Raw genomic sequence first — 15,462 nt, forward strand, 5'->3', positions numbered from 1 at the left:
CAGGAATGTTAACGCTCTCCCTGGACTGTGGTTGGGGAGGGGGGAAAGGCTTTGTAAGTTTCAGTAATGGCCCATTTTAATGTCCCCTGGCTACCTTGACCCTCATTAAGGGTTCATCTCTCTCTAGCCTGGCCTGGGACCCCTGGCCCTTGGTCCCTCATTTTAGGACTCTGGGCAGAGCTGGTCCTGGCCTTTCCTGGGTAGCCTGCAATCCAGGGGCTGTGCCCAGGTGGTGGAGAGAGGATGCACTCTCCCTGAGCCTCCCTGATACAGAGGGCAGTGTAAGGTCAAATGTCATGCTGGAGCGGCAGGGGGAGGACTGAGGCCCAGAAAGTGCAGTTGCGAGGTCCTTGTTCAGGTTGACACAGATAGTGCCACGACAGGGATTTAGCCCAGGCCCCGGGTCCTCTGCACCCCGCTGATGACTCGCTGCAGCGCAGGGTTTGGGGGTCAAACATTCAGCATGTGTCCACTCCACCTCACAGTCGGAAAACTCAGACCTGTTCTACGCTGTGCCCTGGTCCTGCGGGACCCTGGGCTTCCTGGTGGCCGCTGAAATCCGCATCATCCCCGCCAAGAAGTACGTCAAGCTGCGGTTTGAGCCGGTGTGTGGCCTGGAGGCCATCTGTGACAGGTTCACCCGTGAGTCCCAGCGGCAGGAGAACCACTTCGTGGAAGGGCTGCTCTACTCCCTGGAGGAAGCTGTAATCATGACGGGGGTCATGACAGATGAGGCAGAGCCTGGCAAGGTAGGCCTGGAGGAGGAGGGCCTGGATGGGCTGGGGTGGAGCCTGATTCCCCACCCTGACCCTGGCAGCCACGCTCTTTGAGGCTGCGACCTGGGTCAGCCCACCTGGGCAGCAGGATCTGTAGTCGGCCGTCTTAGGCTGTGACCAAAGTATCCATTTACTCTGCCCCTACCATCTGCCAGGTAACATGTGTGTCTCTTGATAGGCGTAATCTTTGATCCTCACAGTAACCCCACTTTATAGATGAAGAAACCAAGGCTCCAAGAGGCCATGTAAACTTCCACAAGATGACAAAGCCAAGATTTGAGTAGTTGATTTGATGCCTCAGAATCCAGATTCACACCCCTTCAGCGTACACTGTGTAATTTTTAATAGCCGTTCTTTCTCCATTGAGAAAGGATTTGTGCTTATTGTGAGAGGCTTGGAAAGTGTACAGAAGTAAAAGGAAAGAAAAGACTCCCACCTATAAATATGACCCAATCCGGCTCTTGCTAATGTGTTTGATAGATTTATTTCCTCTCTTTTCGATGCATAGATGTTTTTAAAGCTTTTAAAAAAGTAGTACAACAATGTTGAAATATATAAAGAAAAAGTTAAAGTGCATCTCTTCACCCAAGCATGCTCCCAGGGTAACCACTTGTAACACTGCACTCTTCAAGGCCTGTGCCCGTGCATGCACATGTACGCGCGTGTACATGCCCATGCCCTTGTTTTATCCCATGCTTTCTGTTGTTGCCTGTAATTAGCCTAACTCATTGCTTCCCGATGAGCATTTATTTTGCTTAAAATGTTTTGCTCTTACAAATAATATCGCATTGAAGATTCTCTTGCATCTATCCTTGGCCTCTTGTACATGCACTTCTGTAGGATTGAGTCCAAAAAAAGGAATGCCTGACCCAGGGGTTTGAGTATATTAAATATTGATAGACATGACCAGTGACCTGCCAGAAATGCGTGCTTCTGTCCACTTCGAGCGACGCAGTGGTGTGTGAGAATACCTTTCCCCCACGTTCTTGCCAGTGCTGGATAGCATCACTCTTTCATTTTTGCCAATCTGATAGGGTTAAAAATAGTAGCTCGTTTTATTTTGCAGTTCTCAGGTACTTTCAAGGTTACCATCTCTTTGCACAGTGTTTCGGTTTGTTTGTCTTCATCTGTGATCACCAGTTCAAGTTTGTAGTTTCTGGTTTAGTGCGATAAGCGTTTCTACATATCGTTACACTACCTTCATGTTTAATGACTGCAGAAACGTTGCAGTGAGCAAATGCCCTATCATCTATCTACTAAACCACTGCCCCATAGTTGGAAATTAAAGTGGCACCCTGGCTTTCATTATTTTAATTAATGTAGCAGTGGACATCTTTTGTCTATAATTTGAATAATACCTTCAAGTAGAATTTAGTACAACAAAGGATAGGCACTTTTAAGGCTCTTGATTTATCCCTATATACTTAAAGCATTTTAAAATCAAAAAGGACTCCAAAGTCATCTGATACAATTCCCTCTCCAAATAAGGAACGGAGGCCCAGAAGGGGAAAGAGGCTCCTCTGAGGACCCATGGCAAGCATGGGGCAGATTTAAGTTTGGGTCTCTGACTCCTGGTTGGATGTTTGTTCCCCGCCATACCAGCTTCTAGAATTTGTCATCATCTGCAGACTTTGATCGAGCACCATTCTTTATGGGACACTAGTGAGCACTGGAGGATGGGGATCCTGGAGAAGGAGTGGGGCTTCAGACACTGAGCCCAAATGTTCTGGTGTCCCCGGGCCCTGGCTCTGCCTGAGCTCAGGTCGGGCCAAAGGCCAGGCAGTGTGTCACTCTGAACCTAGTCACCTGGCAAGGAGGTCTCGTCCAGAGGTTTTCCACCTTGTCTGAGATGTTCCTCTGGAGGCTGCCAGTGGTGATAAGCTAAGGGCTGGGACCAAGGGGTATCACCACCCCCTTTGTACTGAAAGTCATCTCTTTGATGTATTAGGTGCCACCTAAGGTTGCAGTTGGGCAAAAGGGATTGTACAGCTTTTAAATCATTTGAACACTCTGACCAGTTCCCTTATTTCCCAGGAAGACTGAGGTTTTCCCCAGAGGCTTGCCTGGTATCAGTGGCAGAGGGGCCGGGCCTCGGGCCACAGACTTTTGCAAAGTGTTCCCGTGATGCCGGATGAGAACGGGGCCTGGGGCCGGGGGAGAGTGATGGGTGCCAGAGGCATGTGCGTGTTTCATCGGAACAGCATTTCTCCCAAACACGCCTGTCCGGCAGGCTGCTCAGGCGTTTGTCCCTGTCCACCCTGGGAGAAGGCAGCCACCCCCGTTTTACAGGGGAGCCCAGAGATAGGAAGTGGCTTGTTATCTAAGTGCTTGGGCTGGAACTGGAACTCCTGCCGCCTCTTGGCTGCCACGGCTGCCGTGTGCCCCAGGAGAGACGTGCCATCCAGGTTCTTTATCATGTCCCAGGCTTCCCTGGCACAAAGAGTTACCGATGAGTCCATGAACACCAGGAGTGCAGGTACCCCCGAGTCTCGGGTTCATCATGCAGCTGGTGCCTCTGCCGGTGTGTGACCAGGTCCACCTGGGGTTAGATCAAGTTGCTGTGTTCCTGTTGGATCTGACTCCCCTTTGCATTCGCAGGTGGAGGCCAGCCTATGGTGACTTCTGCCCTGCCCCGCACTATCCACACTCTAATTGACTTGGACAAGCAGGCTCTTTAGCCCAGTTCCTGGTACTTTGTGGCCTGGTTTCTCCACTGCAGAGTGGCCTAGCAGCAGAGTGGCCTGCACACAGCAGTGACCCCCAGATGGGCTGCAAGTGTTGGCTGCCAGAGGTGGAGGGCAGAGGTTGCCTGGCTCCAGGGTGGAGGCAGCTGCCGAGGGGCTGGGTGCAGTGAGAGGGCCGGGAACTGAATACTGTGCCCCTGCTGTGGGCAGGCCCTATGCTTGGTACTTTCTGCCTTATCTCTTTTAGTCTCTCTAACCATTTTGCCTGTACTGAAAATGAGGCTCAGAGAGGCTAAGTAACCTGCCAGGATCAGCCTAGTGCATTATAAGTGGAGACAGCAAATCAGTAAACAGTAGGCACATGGCAGTCCCATTTATATAAATCTGTGTGTGTGTGAAAATAAAACCTAATGAATACACATCAGTTTTTAGTAGTTCCCTCTGGAGGGTGAGGCTGCAGGGGCATCTCTCAGGTTACACATTACTGCAGTGTCTGAAGTTTTCAGGGAGCGTACGTTGCTTTTAGAATCAGGAAAAAAATTAATAGTTTTTTTTTTTCTTTTTTTATAATGCCCACATTCCAGAACCCACCATTCAAGGTTCTCTGCCATCCGCCTTGGCCTTTTGCAACATGGAATGTGCTTGAGTCCTTGCCTTGCCTCTTGCCAGCCTTGTGACCTGGGGTAGTCCCTTCAACCCTGATGATTCTTTCTCCTGGTTAGTGAAGCAGGGACAGCCCTGCTGTGCAGGGTCATGGAGGAGATAAAGAAGGAATGTGTGCAGGGTCATGGAAGAGATAATGAACGTATGCAAAGTCATGGAGGGGACAAAGAGTGGATACTCGGGTACTGGTCCTGCCTCCCTGGAGTGTGGGCGCTTAGCCCGTGCTGTGATTATCCTCCAGCCACCCTGGCTTGCTTACTTCTTGCCTCTGCTCCTGTCTTTCCCTCCCTGATGGTCCCCTGGCAACATTCTACCTCTCCTACGCGGCCTGCACTCTCTGCTTCCTCCTGTCCCTTTGCTGGGTGTGATCTCACCTGCCCCATAAAACTCGAGTGCCTCTCCCACCCCAAGAGAAGCTGGTATGACGTGGGCCTGAGCGTCTGCAGTGTGTGTGTATGTAATTTCTAATAGGCACAAAGATCTCCCACAAAGTATTTATTTTTATTGCCATCTTACACGTGAAGAAACAAGCTCAGAGTGTCCTGCGCCAGGTCACACAGCTTAGTGGGTGACGGCCAGGGTCTGGCCTCAGCCGCCCAGCCTGAAGCCCGTGACCCTTCCAGGTTGCTGCCCTGCCTGTCTCCAAAAGCATCGGCCCACAGTTCCTTTCATGGGTGAGGAAGCTGAGGCTCAGAGAAGCTAAGTCATCCCAGGGCACACAGTAGATAGAGTCCTGAACCATTTAGGGCTGAAGAAAATACCAGCTAAATATATGATTTAGGCTTGGAGACCACAGGGCCCAGTGCCAGGGAAGACGGTAGCTTTACTGTGAGCTTCCTCCGTTGATGGTGGCTGCGTGGGGGGAGCGCTGTGGCCAGAGGATGTGGAGCTTGGTCCAGGGCAGCAGGGAGAGCACCGTGGTCAGTTAGTGCTGTCGGCTGTGGGACCCAGTGGGGAGGATGACCCATGCTCAGCGTTCGTGCCGACGCTGGCCTCGTGGGAGGGAGGTGGGGAGGAACACGCCTGTATATGGAGCGCTGCACTGTGGCCAACGGCGACAGATCGGCACCTTAGTTCTCTCACAGAGGAGGAGTAGCAGGCTGAGCTCTCCAGCCTGTCAGGAGTTCGCTGTTGGGCCCAGGGCTCACCACTTAACCTCTGTGAGCTCCTGCTCTCTCTGCTAGAGAATGCCGGCTCTGCTTAGTAACCTCGCCCGGCTTTCAAGAGCCTCCAAGGCAATAATAGACATGAAAGAGCTCTGGAGAGGCCAGGAGTGCTGAACAGAAGCCGGGTATCACTGTTACGCCCCGATGGCATTGGGGCTTGCCTGTGGCCTGACACAGTGCCCTCTGTCATTGCAGCTGAATAGCATTGGCAACTACTACAAGCCGTGGTTCTTCAAGCACGTGGAGAAATACCTGAAGACAAACCGCGAGGGCCTGGAGTACATCCCCTTGAGACACTACTACCACCGCCACACGCGCAGCATCTTCTGGGAGCTCCAGGTGAGGCTAGGATTTCCTGGTAGTCCTGGCTCCTGGCCAGGCTGGCAACCAGGATGGTTTCCCCTCCCTTGGGGGAAAAGAGTGGCTTTGTCCTAGGGACCAGAACAGCCTATTACCCAGCAGCACAGCGCTTCCTTCTTCAGGAGCAGCCACCTTGCCTTAAAGCAGCGGGCTCTCCCCACACACCTGCCTGTGCCAGAAGGTGGGGCGCAGGGCCCAGTGCTTTGGGGAACACAGACCTGTTCTGTCCTTGAGGAGCTGTAGCCTAGCTGAACAGACAGACTGCGGCCTGAGAAGAGGAAGTGGCTGGTCCTGCCCAGGGCTGGAGGTAGCTGTCAAGTGTGGCCTTGACATGTGAGCAAGAATTTGCTGTTGTGTGATGAGCGACGGGGAGCGGTGACATTTTAAATAAGTGGCCAGGGAAGGCCTCTCAGGGGATGCCTTGTGAGCGGGACCTGAACATAGGGAGGACATGCCAGGCAGAGGAAGAGCCAGAGCACAGGTCCTCATATGGGCTGAGTGGGTAGCTTTTTATTTCTTTTTTTTAATTGAAGTGAAAACATAAAATTAAACATTTTAACGTGTACAATTCAGTGGTATTTTGGTACATTCATGATGTTGTGTGTCTACTATATCTAGTTTCAAAATATTTTCATCGCCCTAAAAGGAAATCCTGCACCCATTAAGCAGTTACTCCCCATTCCCTTTCCCCAGACTCTGGCAACCATCAGTCTTCATTCTGTCTCTGTGGATTTACCTATTCTAGACATTTTATATAAATGGAATCATACAACATGTGGCCTTTTGTGCCTGGCTTCTTTCACTAAGCCTGTTTTCAAGGTTCATCCACGCTGTAGCATGTATCAGTACATCATTCCTTTTTGTGGCTGAATAATTCTCCATTGTGTGGTTGGACCACAGTTTGTTTTTCCGCTCATCTGCTGGTGGACATTTGAGTTGTTTCCACCTATTGGCATTGTGAACAAAGCTGCTGCAAACATTCATGTACGAGAATTTGTTTGAGTACTAGTTTTCAGTTTTGGAGGATACATGCCTAGGAGTGGAACTGCTGGGTCGTGTGATGATTCTGTGTATAACCTATTGAGGAACTGCCAAACGTTTTCCATGGTGGCTGAGCCATTTTACCTTCTCAGCAGCAGCATGTGTAGGTTCCAGTTTCTCTACATTCTCACCAGCACTTGTTGTTTTCTGGTTTTTCGCTATAGCTATCCTAGTGGGTAAGAAGTGGAATCTCACTGTGATTTTGATTTGCATTTTCCTAATGACTAGCGATGTTCACTATCCTTCCATGTGCCTGTTGGCCATTTGTATACTTCTTGGAGAAGTGTCTGTTCAGATCCTTTGCCCAATTTTAATTGAGTTATTGATCTTTGTTGTTGAGTTGTAAGAGTTCTATATATATTCTGGATATTAGACCCTTATCAAATACATGATTTGCAAATATTTCCTCTCAACCTGTAGGTTGTCTTTCACTTCCTTGATAATGTCTTTTCTTTTTTTTTAGATTTTTTTTGATGTGGACCATTTTTAAAGTCTTTATTGAATTTGTTACAGTATTGCTTCTGTTTTGGTTGTTTGGCCGTGAGGCATGTGGGGTCTTACTCCCCGACCAGGGATGGAACCCGTACCTCCTGTATTGGAAGGCGAAGTCTTAACCACTGGACCGCCAGGGAAGTCCCGATAATGTCTTTTTTTTTTTTTTTGCGGTACGCGGGCCTCTCACTGTTGTGGCCTCTCCCGTTGCGGAGCACAGGCTCCGGACGCGCAGGCTCAGCGGCCATGGCTCACGGGCCCAGCTGCTCCTCATTTTTAAATTTATTGAATTTGTTACAGTATTGCTTCTGTTTTGGTTGTTTGGCCGTGAGGCATGTGGGGTCTTACTCCCCGACCAGGGATGGAACCCGTACCTCCTGTATTGGAAGGCGAAGTCTTAACCACTGGACCGCCAGGGAAGTCCCGATAATGTCTTTTTTTTTTTTTTTTGCGGTCCGCGGGCCTCTCACTGTTGTGGCCTCTCCCGTTGCGGAGCACAGGCTCTGGACGCGCAGGCTCAGCGGCCATGGCTCACGGGCCCCGCCGCCCCGCGGCATGTGGACTCTTCCCGGACCGGGGCACGAACCCGCGTCCCCTGCATCGGCAGGCGGACTCTCAACCACTGTGCCATCAGGGAAGCCCCCGATAATGTCTTTTGATTCACAAAAGTTTTTGGTTTTGATGAAGTCCAGTTGATCTATTTTTTCTTTTGTTACTCATGCTTTTAGTGTCGTATCTGAGAATCCATTGCTAAATCCAAAGTCATGAAGATTTCCTCCTGCCTTATCTTCTAAAAGCTTTATGGTTTTAGCTCTTATATGTAGGTTCTTGATCCATTTTAAGTTAAGTTTTGTATATGGTGTGAAGTGGGGGTCCAACTCCATTCTTTTGCATCACAGCAAGGTGCAAGTTGTCACAGCAAGGCTGCGTGTTTCTGAAAACAGCAAGAAGGCCCTTGAGCTAGACCCATGGTGGAGAATGCTGTCAAACAGCAGCCATAGCCTAGATCATGTGGGTCCTTGTAGGTCAGGGGAGGACTTTATATTTTACCTTGTGTGGTAAGGAAGCCAGTGGAGGACTTGGTGCAGAAAAGTGACATGACCTGATGTTTGTTTTAAAAGGATAATTTTGACAGCTAGGTGGAGAGTGGACGGGGTGGAGGTGGCAAGAGTGGGAGAGCGGAAGAAAGAAGATTCTGTCGTCCGGGGTGGTAACGGTGGAGGAGGAAAGGGGTCTCAGATCCGGGAGGTGCTGTGAAGGTTGAACCAACCAACGGGATTTCCCACAGATTGCCCTTGGGTGTGATTCCAAGGTTAGGGACCCAAGCAACTGGGTGACCCGAGGTGCCATTGACTGCTATGGACAACATGGGGGAGGGGTCTGGGAAGGAAAATCAGAAGTTTGGTTTGGGACATGTCAGCGTGAGATGCTTTTCAGACATCCAGGTGGGACGTTGAGTGGGCAGCTGGCACATATGTCAGATCTTCGGGGCAGAGGTTGAAGAAATCCATATCACTGTGGGTATCATCAGCAGAGAAATGTTAATTAACACTGTGGGACTAGATGAATGAGGGAGGTTAGAGAAGAGAAGTCCCAGAGCCAAGCCCTGCAAGTTGAGGGAGGAGGAACCAGCCAGGAGAGGAGTAGACGCCGTCAGCCCGAGGGGAGGAGGAGCCCAGGAGGACTGGCATCCCGGAAGCTACCTGAGGACAGCATGTCAGGAAGGAAGGTGAACAGCTGTGTCGAATGCCCCTGAGTGAGATGACGACAAAGCGTCGACCCCTGGTCTTAGTTGTGAGAAGGTCACTGATGACCTTGAGCCATGGGGCTGAAAGCCTGACGTGGGTTCTAGAGAAAACAGAGACAGGGAAGTGGAGACAGTGAAAATGGAAATCTGAGAAGGCTCAATTTAAGGGAAAGCAGAAAAGTAGGGTGGGAGCCAGAGGGGGATGTAGGATCGAGAGGAAATATTTTGTGTGACTGTTTTATTTTTTATTTATTTATTTATTATTGGCTGTGCCGCACGGCACGTGGGATCTTAGTTCCCCAACCAGGGATCAAACCCATGCCCCCTGCAATGGAAGTGCAGTGTTAACCACTGGACCGCCAGGGAAGTCCATGTGTGACTTTCAAGAAGGGAGAGGCTACTACATGTTGATGTGCTGGCAGTGCAGGGGAGAGGGTGTGCTCTCAGGGTGAACCTTGAAGATGGATGGATCCTGTGCTCAGGTGGAGAGGTTGCGTTTAGGTGAGAGCATGGAGATTCACCCACTGGACAGGAGGGAGGAAGTGTTAATGGAACAGTTGCTACAAACAGGAGGACCATTTGGTGGTGGGAGAGTGTGGGAGTTCTTCTATTTTCTTAGTGAAATAGGAAGCAAGGATTTTAGCCGAGATGAGGGGGTGAGGGGTTGTGGAAGGACTGAGGAGAGAGGAGATGGGAAATTGTCCCTTGGAGAGTGGGAATGAATTAACTGGGGAAATATCGTAGGATTGCTGGGCAACACTGGGCCTGCCAAAGATTCATGACCACGAGTTTACAGTGAGACCAGCCCTGATGGTTGTGGATTTTCACACGTTCAGCTCTGTGGACGGGGTACAGCATAGGGAGAAAGTTAGATTTAACCACGGTTGAGGTTTTGCAAATGAGTATGACAAGTGGGGCAGGGTTGGAAAAGCCAGGACATGATCAGGATGAAATCTGAGCCAGCTGAGGGGGGGCAGTGAGGGTGTGCGGGGCTGAAGGGACTGATATGGTGGCCTGGGTGCCCCGTGGGGTGAAGAATTGACGTCAGAGCACTGGAGGGCATGGGCAGCAGGAAGGAGAGTTAGTGGTGGTCAGAGGGCGAATGCTTGGAGTTGAAACTATGGAGATGCCAAATGAAGAATGTTGCCTACCATCCAGTTCTGCAGGAATGAAGTCATTAGGCCTTGCGGGACCGTCAACATGCCCTGAAAGGAATGCAGGGCAAAGGTCAGTAATGAGGCACTCTGTGCTATGGGAAAACTGGCAGATAAAGACAGCCTTTAGATAGGTAGATATTTTGAGGAGAAAATTTTATGAACCCAAATTCTTGCATCTTCCCATACTTAGAAAAGTACCGAAACCATTAATAAGATGGCTGTTCCTCATAACTAGCAATAACCTTCGACCGAGACCTGTGCTTGATTACATGTACGCTTCGCCAAAGTCACATACATACTGATCTGGCCTTTACGTCTTCGGAACGGTTTCTCAGAGCTGTTTGAGAGCGGGTCTCCCAGGCTGTAGTCAGTGAGACACTGAATAAACTCAACTCACAGCTCTGACGTGCTTTTTTTTTTTTTCCAAGTCAGCAGAGGCAATGAATACAGACAATAGGACAACATCGAGAGGTCAGCAAACTTTCTTAAAGGGCCAAATAGCAAAAGCTTTAGGCTCTGCGGGTCATAAGTCCTGTCGCAGCTGCTCAGCGCTGCCATTGTAGCACAAAAGCAGCCACAGGCAGTGCACAGACAAACGTGCATGGCTGTGCTCCAGTGATACTATGTATAAACACAGGCAGGGGGCCAGATTTGGCCAGCAGGCTGGATCTGCTTGCAGACCGATTCCCACGGGCTATAGTTCGTCATCCCCTGCTCTGGAGTGTGACGTGAGAGTCAGGGCAGAGGCCAGGTGGAAGGTAAGATCGCTGGAGGACAGAGAGGAGGCTGGGGCGTGGGAAAGATCATAGAGGTGGATATGAAATCACATCAGTGATGAGTGTTGAAGGTGGCAGTGATCTGGGAACGAGGGAGATGATGGGGGTGGAGATGATGGGCAGGTGGCTGCAAAGCTGCTGAGGGTTTTCAGGGGATGGGAGGGGCAGAGACCTAGAAGGAGAATGAGGAGCCCACCTCACCTCCGTCTACCCCAGAGGGTCATGGAGAGAAAATGATACCACCTCGGAGGGCTGCAGGGGCCAGCCAGGTTCCAGCTAAGAGCAAGGAGAGGACACAACGGTCGAGAGAAGAGCTTGAGGATGGAGGGGGGTTGCTGCTGTTTAGACCATGAGAGAGCACAGGGGAGGGGTTTGGAAGACGGGGGGACAGTGGCCAGTGGGGTCAGGTTAAAAGACATTGCATCGCTGTAGCACATCAAGGGTGCTAGTGGGAGGCACCCACAAGTCCACCGTGACTGAGATAAATAGGGATGTCAGACATGAAGGAATTACACCTGGTGGTCTCCTAGGAGGAGGTGTCGGGTCACTTCTAATCGTGGGCTAGGTCTCTCAGGCAGGATGTGACGGGGCAGTGGTAAGGGGTGGAGGAGTGGGCAGCAGAGGCTTCATCAAGGCCTGGGGAGCTCTGGGCTTCCCCCATCCCTGTTAGTCCTCCTTTGAGCAGTGTCCAGGCCCAGAGCGTTTGGTGGAAAGTTTTGCCCAAGGCAGAAGACCCCCGAGTCCCTCTTTATCCCTGCCAAGAGCAGTGTTAAGGATGTGGGAGGTGTGGTTTTGTCAAGAGCAGGGATATTCAAGAGACAGGAAAGGAAAGAGGGGCCAGCAAAGTACGTGAGAGCACATCAGAATGGTAACAGCAGCAATTAACATGAATCGCTCCTTACGTGTTAGTTCTTAGGCCAGACACTTTACGTGCATTCTCTCCGTCTTCCTAACAGCCCTGTGAGGGTAGGTCCTGGTGCTGTTTCCACTTTACAGGTGAAGAAGCTGGTTTAGGTTATCCAGAGTAACACAACTCAGTAAGAGATAAGAGTGTATTGGTTATCTATTGCTGCATAATGAATTAACCCCAAATTGTGAGGATTAAAACAACTGTCCTCTGTTATCTCACAGTTTCGAGGCTCAGGGATTGGAGAGCGATGATGTGGGTGTTGCTGGCTCAGGGCTGCAGTCAAGGTGTCGGCGGGGCTGGTGTGCTGGAGGCTCTAGTAGGGCTGGACAATCTGCTTCCTGGAAGGGTCCCTCACGTGCCTGTTGACAAGAGGCCTCCGTTCCTTGCCACCTGAGCTGCTCAAGTGTCCTCACAGCAGGGCAGCTGGCTTCCCCCAGAGCAGGTGATCCAAGAGAGAGACCAAGGAGGGGTCCTCAGTGCCTTCCATGACCCACTCTAGTCACCTCGCCACTCCCGCCATACTCTCTTATTACTACGGAGTCACCAAGTCTGGCCCACACCCAAGGAGGGGGGAATTAAGCTCCACCTCTTGAAGAAAGGAGTAGCAGAGAACTCCTGGATGGGTTTTAAAACCACAAAGCTAGGTTTCAAAATGAGGTTTGTCTTATATTTTTGTGCTGTTAAACACTAGCCTGTACCGCCTGAAGTTAAAGGAAGAATCTGGAAGGATGGGTGTTTTACTACCAAGATGTGCGCACAGGAAGTTTGTTCAGGAGAACTCTGGTGATCTTCAACTGCGAGAGGAAGGGGAAGCAGGGCCGGGCAGAGGGAAAAGCGGAGGTGTGAGGCCGTCACAACAAAGACCTCAGCCAACCCACAGGGAGCTCTGGGGCTGGATGGCCCTCCAGAGCTGTCCCACCTTGAGGCCAGGGGGCTAGGACTTTGCAGCCCCACCCCGTGAAGGGTGACCTTGGAGATATTGCATGTTGGGTTCCAGACCACTGCAATAAAGCAGTGCAATAAAGTGAGTTACACGAATTTCTTGGTTTCCCAGTGCATATACATATATATTTTTAATTTAATATCTTTATTAGACTATAATTGCTTTACAGTGTTGTCCCAGCGCATATAAAAGTTATGTTTACACTATACTGTAGTCTATTAAGTGGGTACTAGCATTATGTCTAAAAAAAATAAGGGCATACCTTAATTTAAAAATACTTTATTGCTAAAAAATGCTAACCATTATCTGAGCCGTCAGCAAGTCAGAGTAGTGACATCAAAGATCACTGATCACAGATCAGAAGTGCACTAAAACGAGGTCTGTCTGTACAGTGTCAGGCATCCAGGACAAAGAATGCAGTAGCGCTCTGTGTGCTGACACCCAGGATACAGTGATGAGCAGGAGGCTAGTAGACGCTGCCATTTGCGACTTGTGTTTTTTTTAAGCCCATGGACGTGTCTGCGCATCGAATGTCTCTAGAAGGGTACACAAATAATTCCTAAGAATGGTTGCCTTTGTGGAGGGGAAAGAGATTGGGATGGAGGAGGAATGATGAGTGGTCAGGGCTGTGAGGGAAATAGGGTCAGGGCTTAGCCTTTGAGGGGGGATTTCTGCTATGGGCCTGTGTGGCTTTTCCAAAGACAACCAAGGGAACAATAAAAGCCACGCTATTTCCAGAGCTCCTGTTGTGAGCCAGGAACTGGTGTAGGAGCCGGAATCTAACAGAGAAGAGAGCAGACAGGCCCCTCCCTCCCTCATGGGAGTGGGCTGGTGATCAGAGGAGATGATTCCAGGGGAGGGGAGGGGAGAGGAAGAGTCATGCAGCCTCTGAAGCTTAGCATGGGGGCTTCTTTGGGCAGCTACCACTGACCCTAGTCTGACGTGGACCCTTTTATGAGCTGCCTCTGCATCTCTCTGTTGCAGCTCTTCACACCTGAGGTCAGGCACCACGTCTCAATGATCTGGGTATCCCCAGCACCCAGCACAGAACCTGGCACCTGAGCACGCAGGCGCCTCGTAACTGTCTAACAAATGAAGGAATGTCCTTGGCTTCGAGGGCCCAGGAGCTGAGGATGGGGTATCAGGTGCACGCTGGCAGCCCTCGGGAAGACGGCAGACTGGGGGCAGGGAGGACGATCGTGAATGGGGGGCTCTTCCCTTGTGGAGGTTTGAGTGGAAGAGGAAAGACAGCACTGCTCAGGGGGGTTTCCCAAGAGGCCAGCTTGGGGGAGGCAGGCGGGGTCGCACTGTGCAGGGCCACAGGAGCAAGAGAAAGTGGCTAGCTCTGCCTAGGGTTGAAGGTAGCTGTCAAGCTTGGCCTTGACAGGTGAGGAAGAATTTGCTGTTTGTGTGTATGGAGGGGTGGGAAGCAGTGACATTTTAATAGGGGCGTCAGAGAAGGCCTCTCAGGAGATGCTGTAAACCGAAGGGCTCATCGTTGAACCTGAGCGAGACCTTCCTCACCTCGGTGGGAGCCGTCTCTGGCGGTGTGACCTTAGGAAAATTGCTTAAGCTCTCTGAGTATCCATCCCTCTTGCCATTCAACAGCGTTCTCAAACATTTATGGAGTGCCTGCTCTGTGCCAGCCACACTGACCTCAGCAACTAGAACAGCAATGATAGCTTCGTTGTTATTTTGCTTCAGGCAATGGACTGAGTGCCTTCCATTTGGTATCTTACCATTCATTCTCATAAGCCCCATTTTGCAGATCAGGAAACTGAGCTCAGGGAGGTTAAGTCCCCAGCCCAAGATCATCATCATAGCTCGTAAATGCCGGAGCTGGGAATCAAACCCAGATCCGGCTGGGTACCACCACATCCCCCCCCCCATCCCCCCCGCCAGATAGGAGTGGACCCGTCACATTTCTGTCCAGTACCAGAGGAGGACCCAGCCCCTGGCACGGGGGGACACTGGGCCCTGCTGAGTTCCTTCTCTCCATCCCGAACCCTTGTCTTTTAGGACATCATCCCCTTTGGCAACAACCCCGTCTTCCGCTACCTCTTTGGTTGGATGGTGCCTCCCAAGATCTCCCTCCTGAAGCTGACCCAGGGCGAGACGCTGCGCAAGCTGTACGAGCAGCACCACGTGGTGCAGGACATGCTGGTACCCATGAAGTGCCTGCCGCAGGCCCTGCACACCTTCCACAGCGACATCCACGTGAGCCGGGCCGGGAGCTCAGTGGGGACGGGGGGTGAGGGTGGCATGTGAGCAGCAGAGAGAGGGGAGTGCTGCAGAGCCTGCCTCCTGGGGGAGGAAAAGCACCAACACACCCTCCCTGGCCCCCCAGGTCTACCCCATCTGGCTGTGCCCATTTATACTGCCCAGCCAGCCAGGCCTGGTGCACCCCAAGGGAAACGAGGCCGAGCTCTACGTCGACATTGGTGCCTACGGGGAGCCGCGCGTGAAGCACTTTGAAGCCCGGTCCTGCATGAGGCAGTTGGAGAAGTTCGTCCGAAGTGTGCACGGGTGAGCGAGTGCCCGGAGTGTGGCCGTCAGAGCACTGATGGGGGTGCTTTAGACGTGTCCAGGGGCTCCCACTCCAGGCTGGAGGCCAAAGCTGAGGAGCGGGGGGGGACTCAGGACCACGAAAGCCACACAGAGGCCTGGACAGAGCATTGCTCAGAGATGTCCTGGAACAAACTGTGGACGTGCAAAATCCATGTGGACGAATCTCAAAATAATTATGC

General features: G+C 51.3%; 1 protein-coding gene across 1 annotated transcript in view; it reads left to right on the forward strand.

Annotated features, from left to right (window-relative positions):
- The window catches only part of DHCR24 (24-dehydrocholesterol reductase), a 34,279-nt gene that overhangs the window by 16,716 nt on the left and 2,101 nt on the right, over positions 1–15,462 (forward strand). Inside the window, exons 5-8 of the mRNA XM_007471137.1 lie at positions 486–749; positions 5,485–5,628; positions 14,735–14,932; positions 15,063–15,241. Of these exons, the coding sequence (XP_007471199.1) occupies positions 486–749; positions 5,485–5,628; positions 14,735–14,932; positions 15,063–15,241 (785 nt within the window). The remainder of the gene's footprint in view (positions 1–485; positions 750–5,484; positions 5,629–14,734; positions 14,933–15,062; positions 15,242–15,462) is intronic.

The sequence above is a fragment of the Lipotes vexillifer genome, unplaced genomic scaffold, assembly GCF_000442215.2.
Source record: "Lipotes vexillifer unplaced genomic scaffold, Lipotes_vexillifer_v1.1 scaffold1003, whole genome shotgun sequence".
In the NCBI taxonomy this organism is placed as follows: Eukaryota; Metazoa; Chordata; class Mammalia; order Artiodactyla; family Lipotidae; genus Lipotes; species Lipotes vexillifer.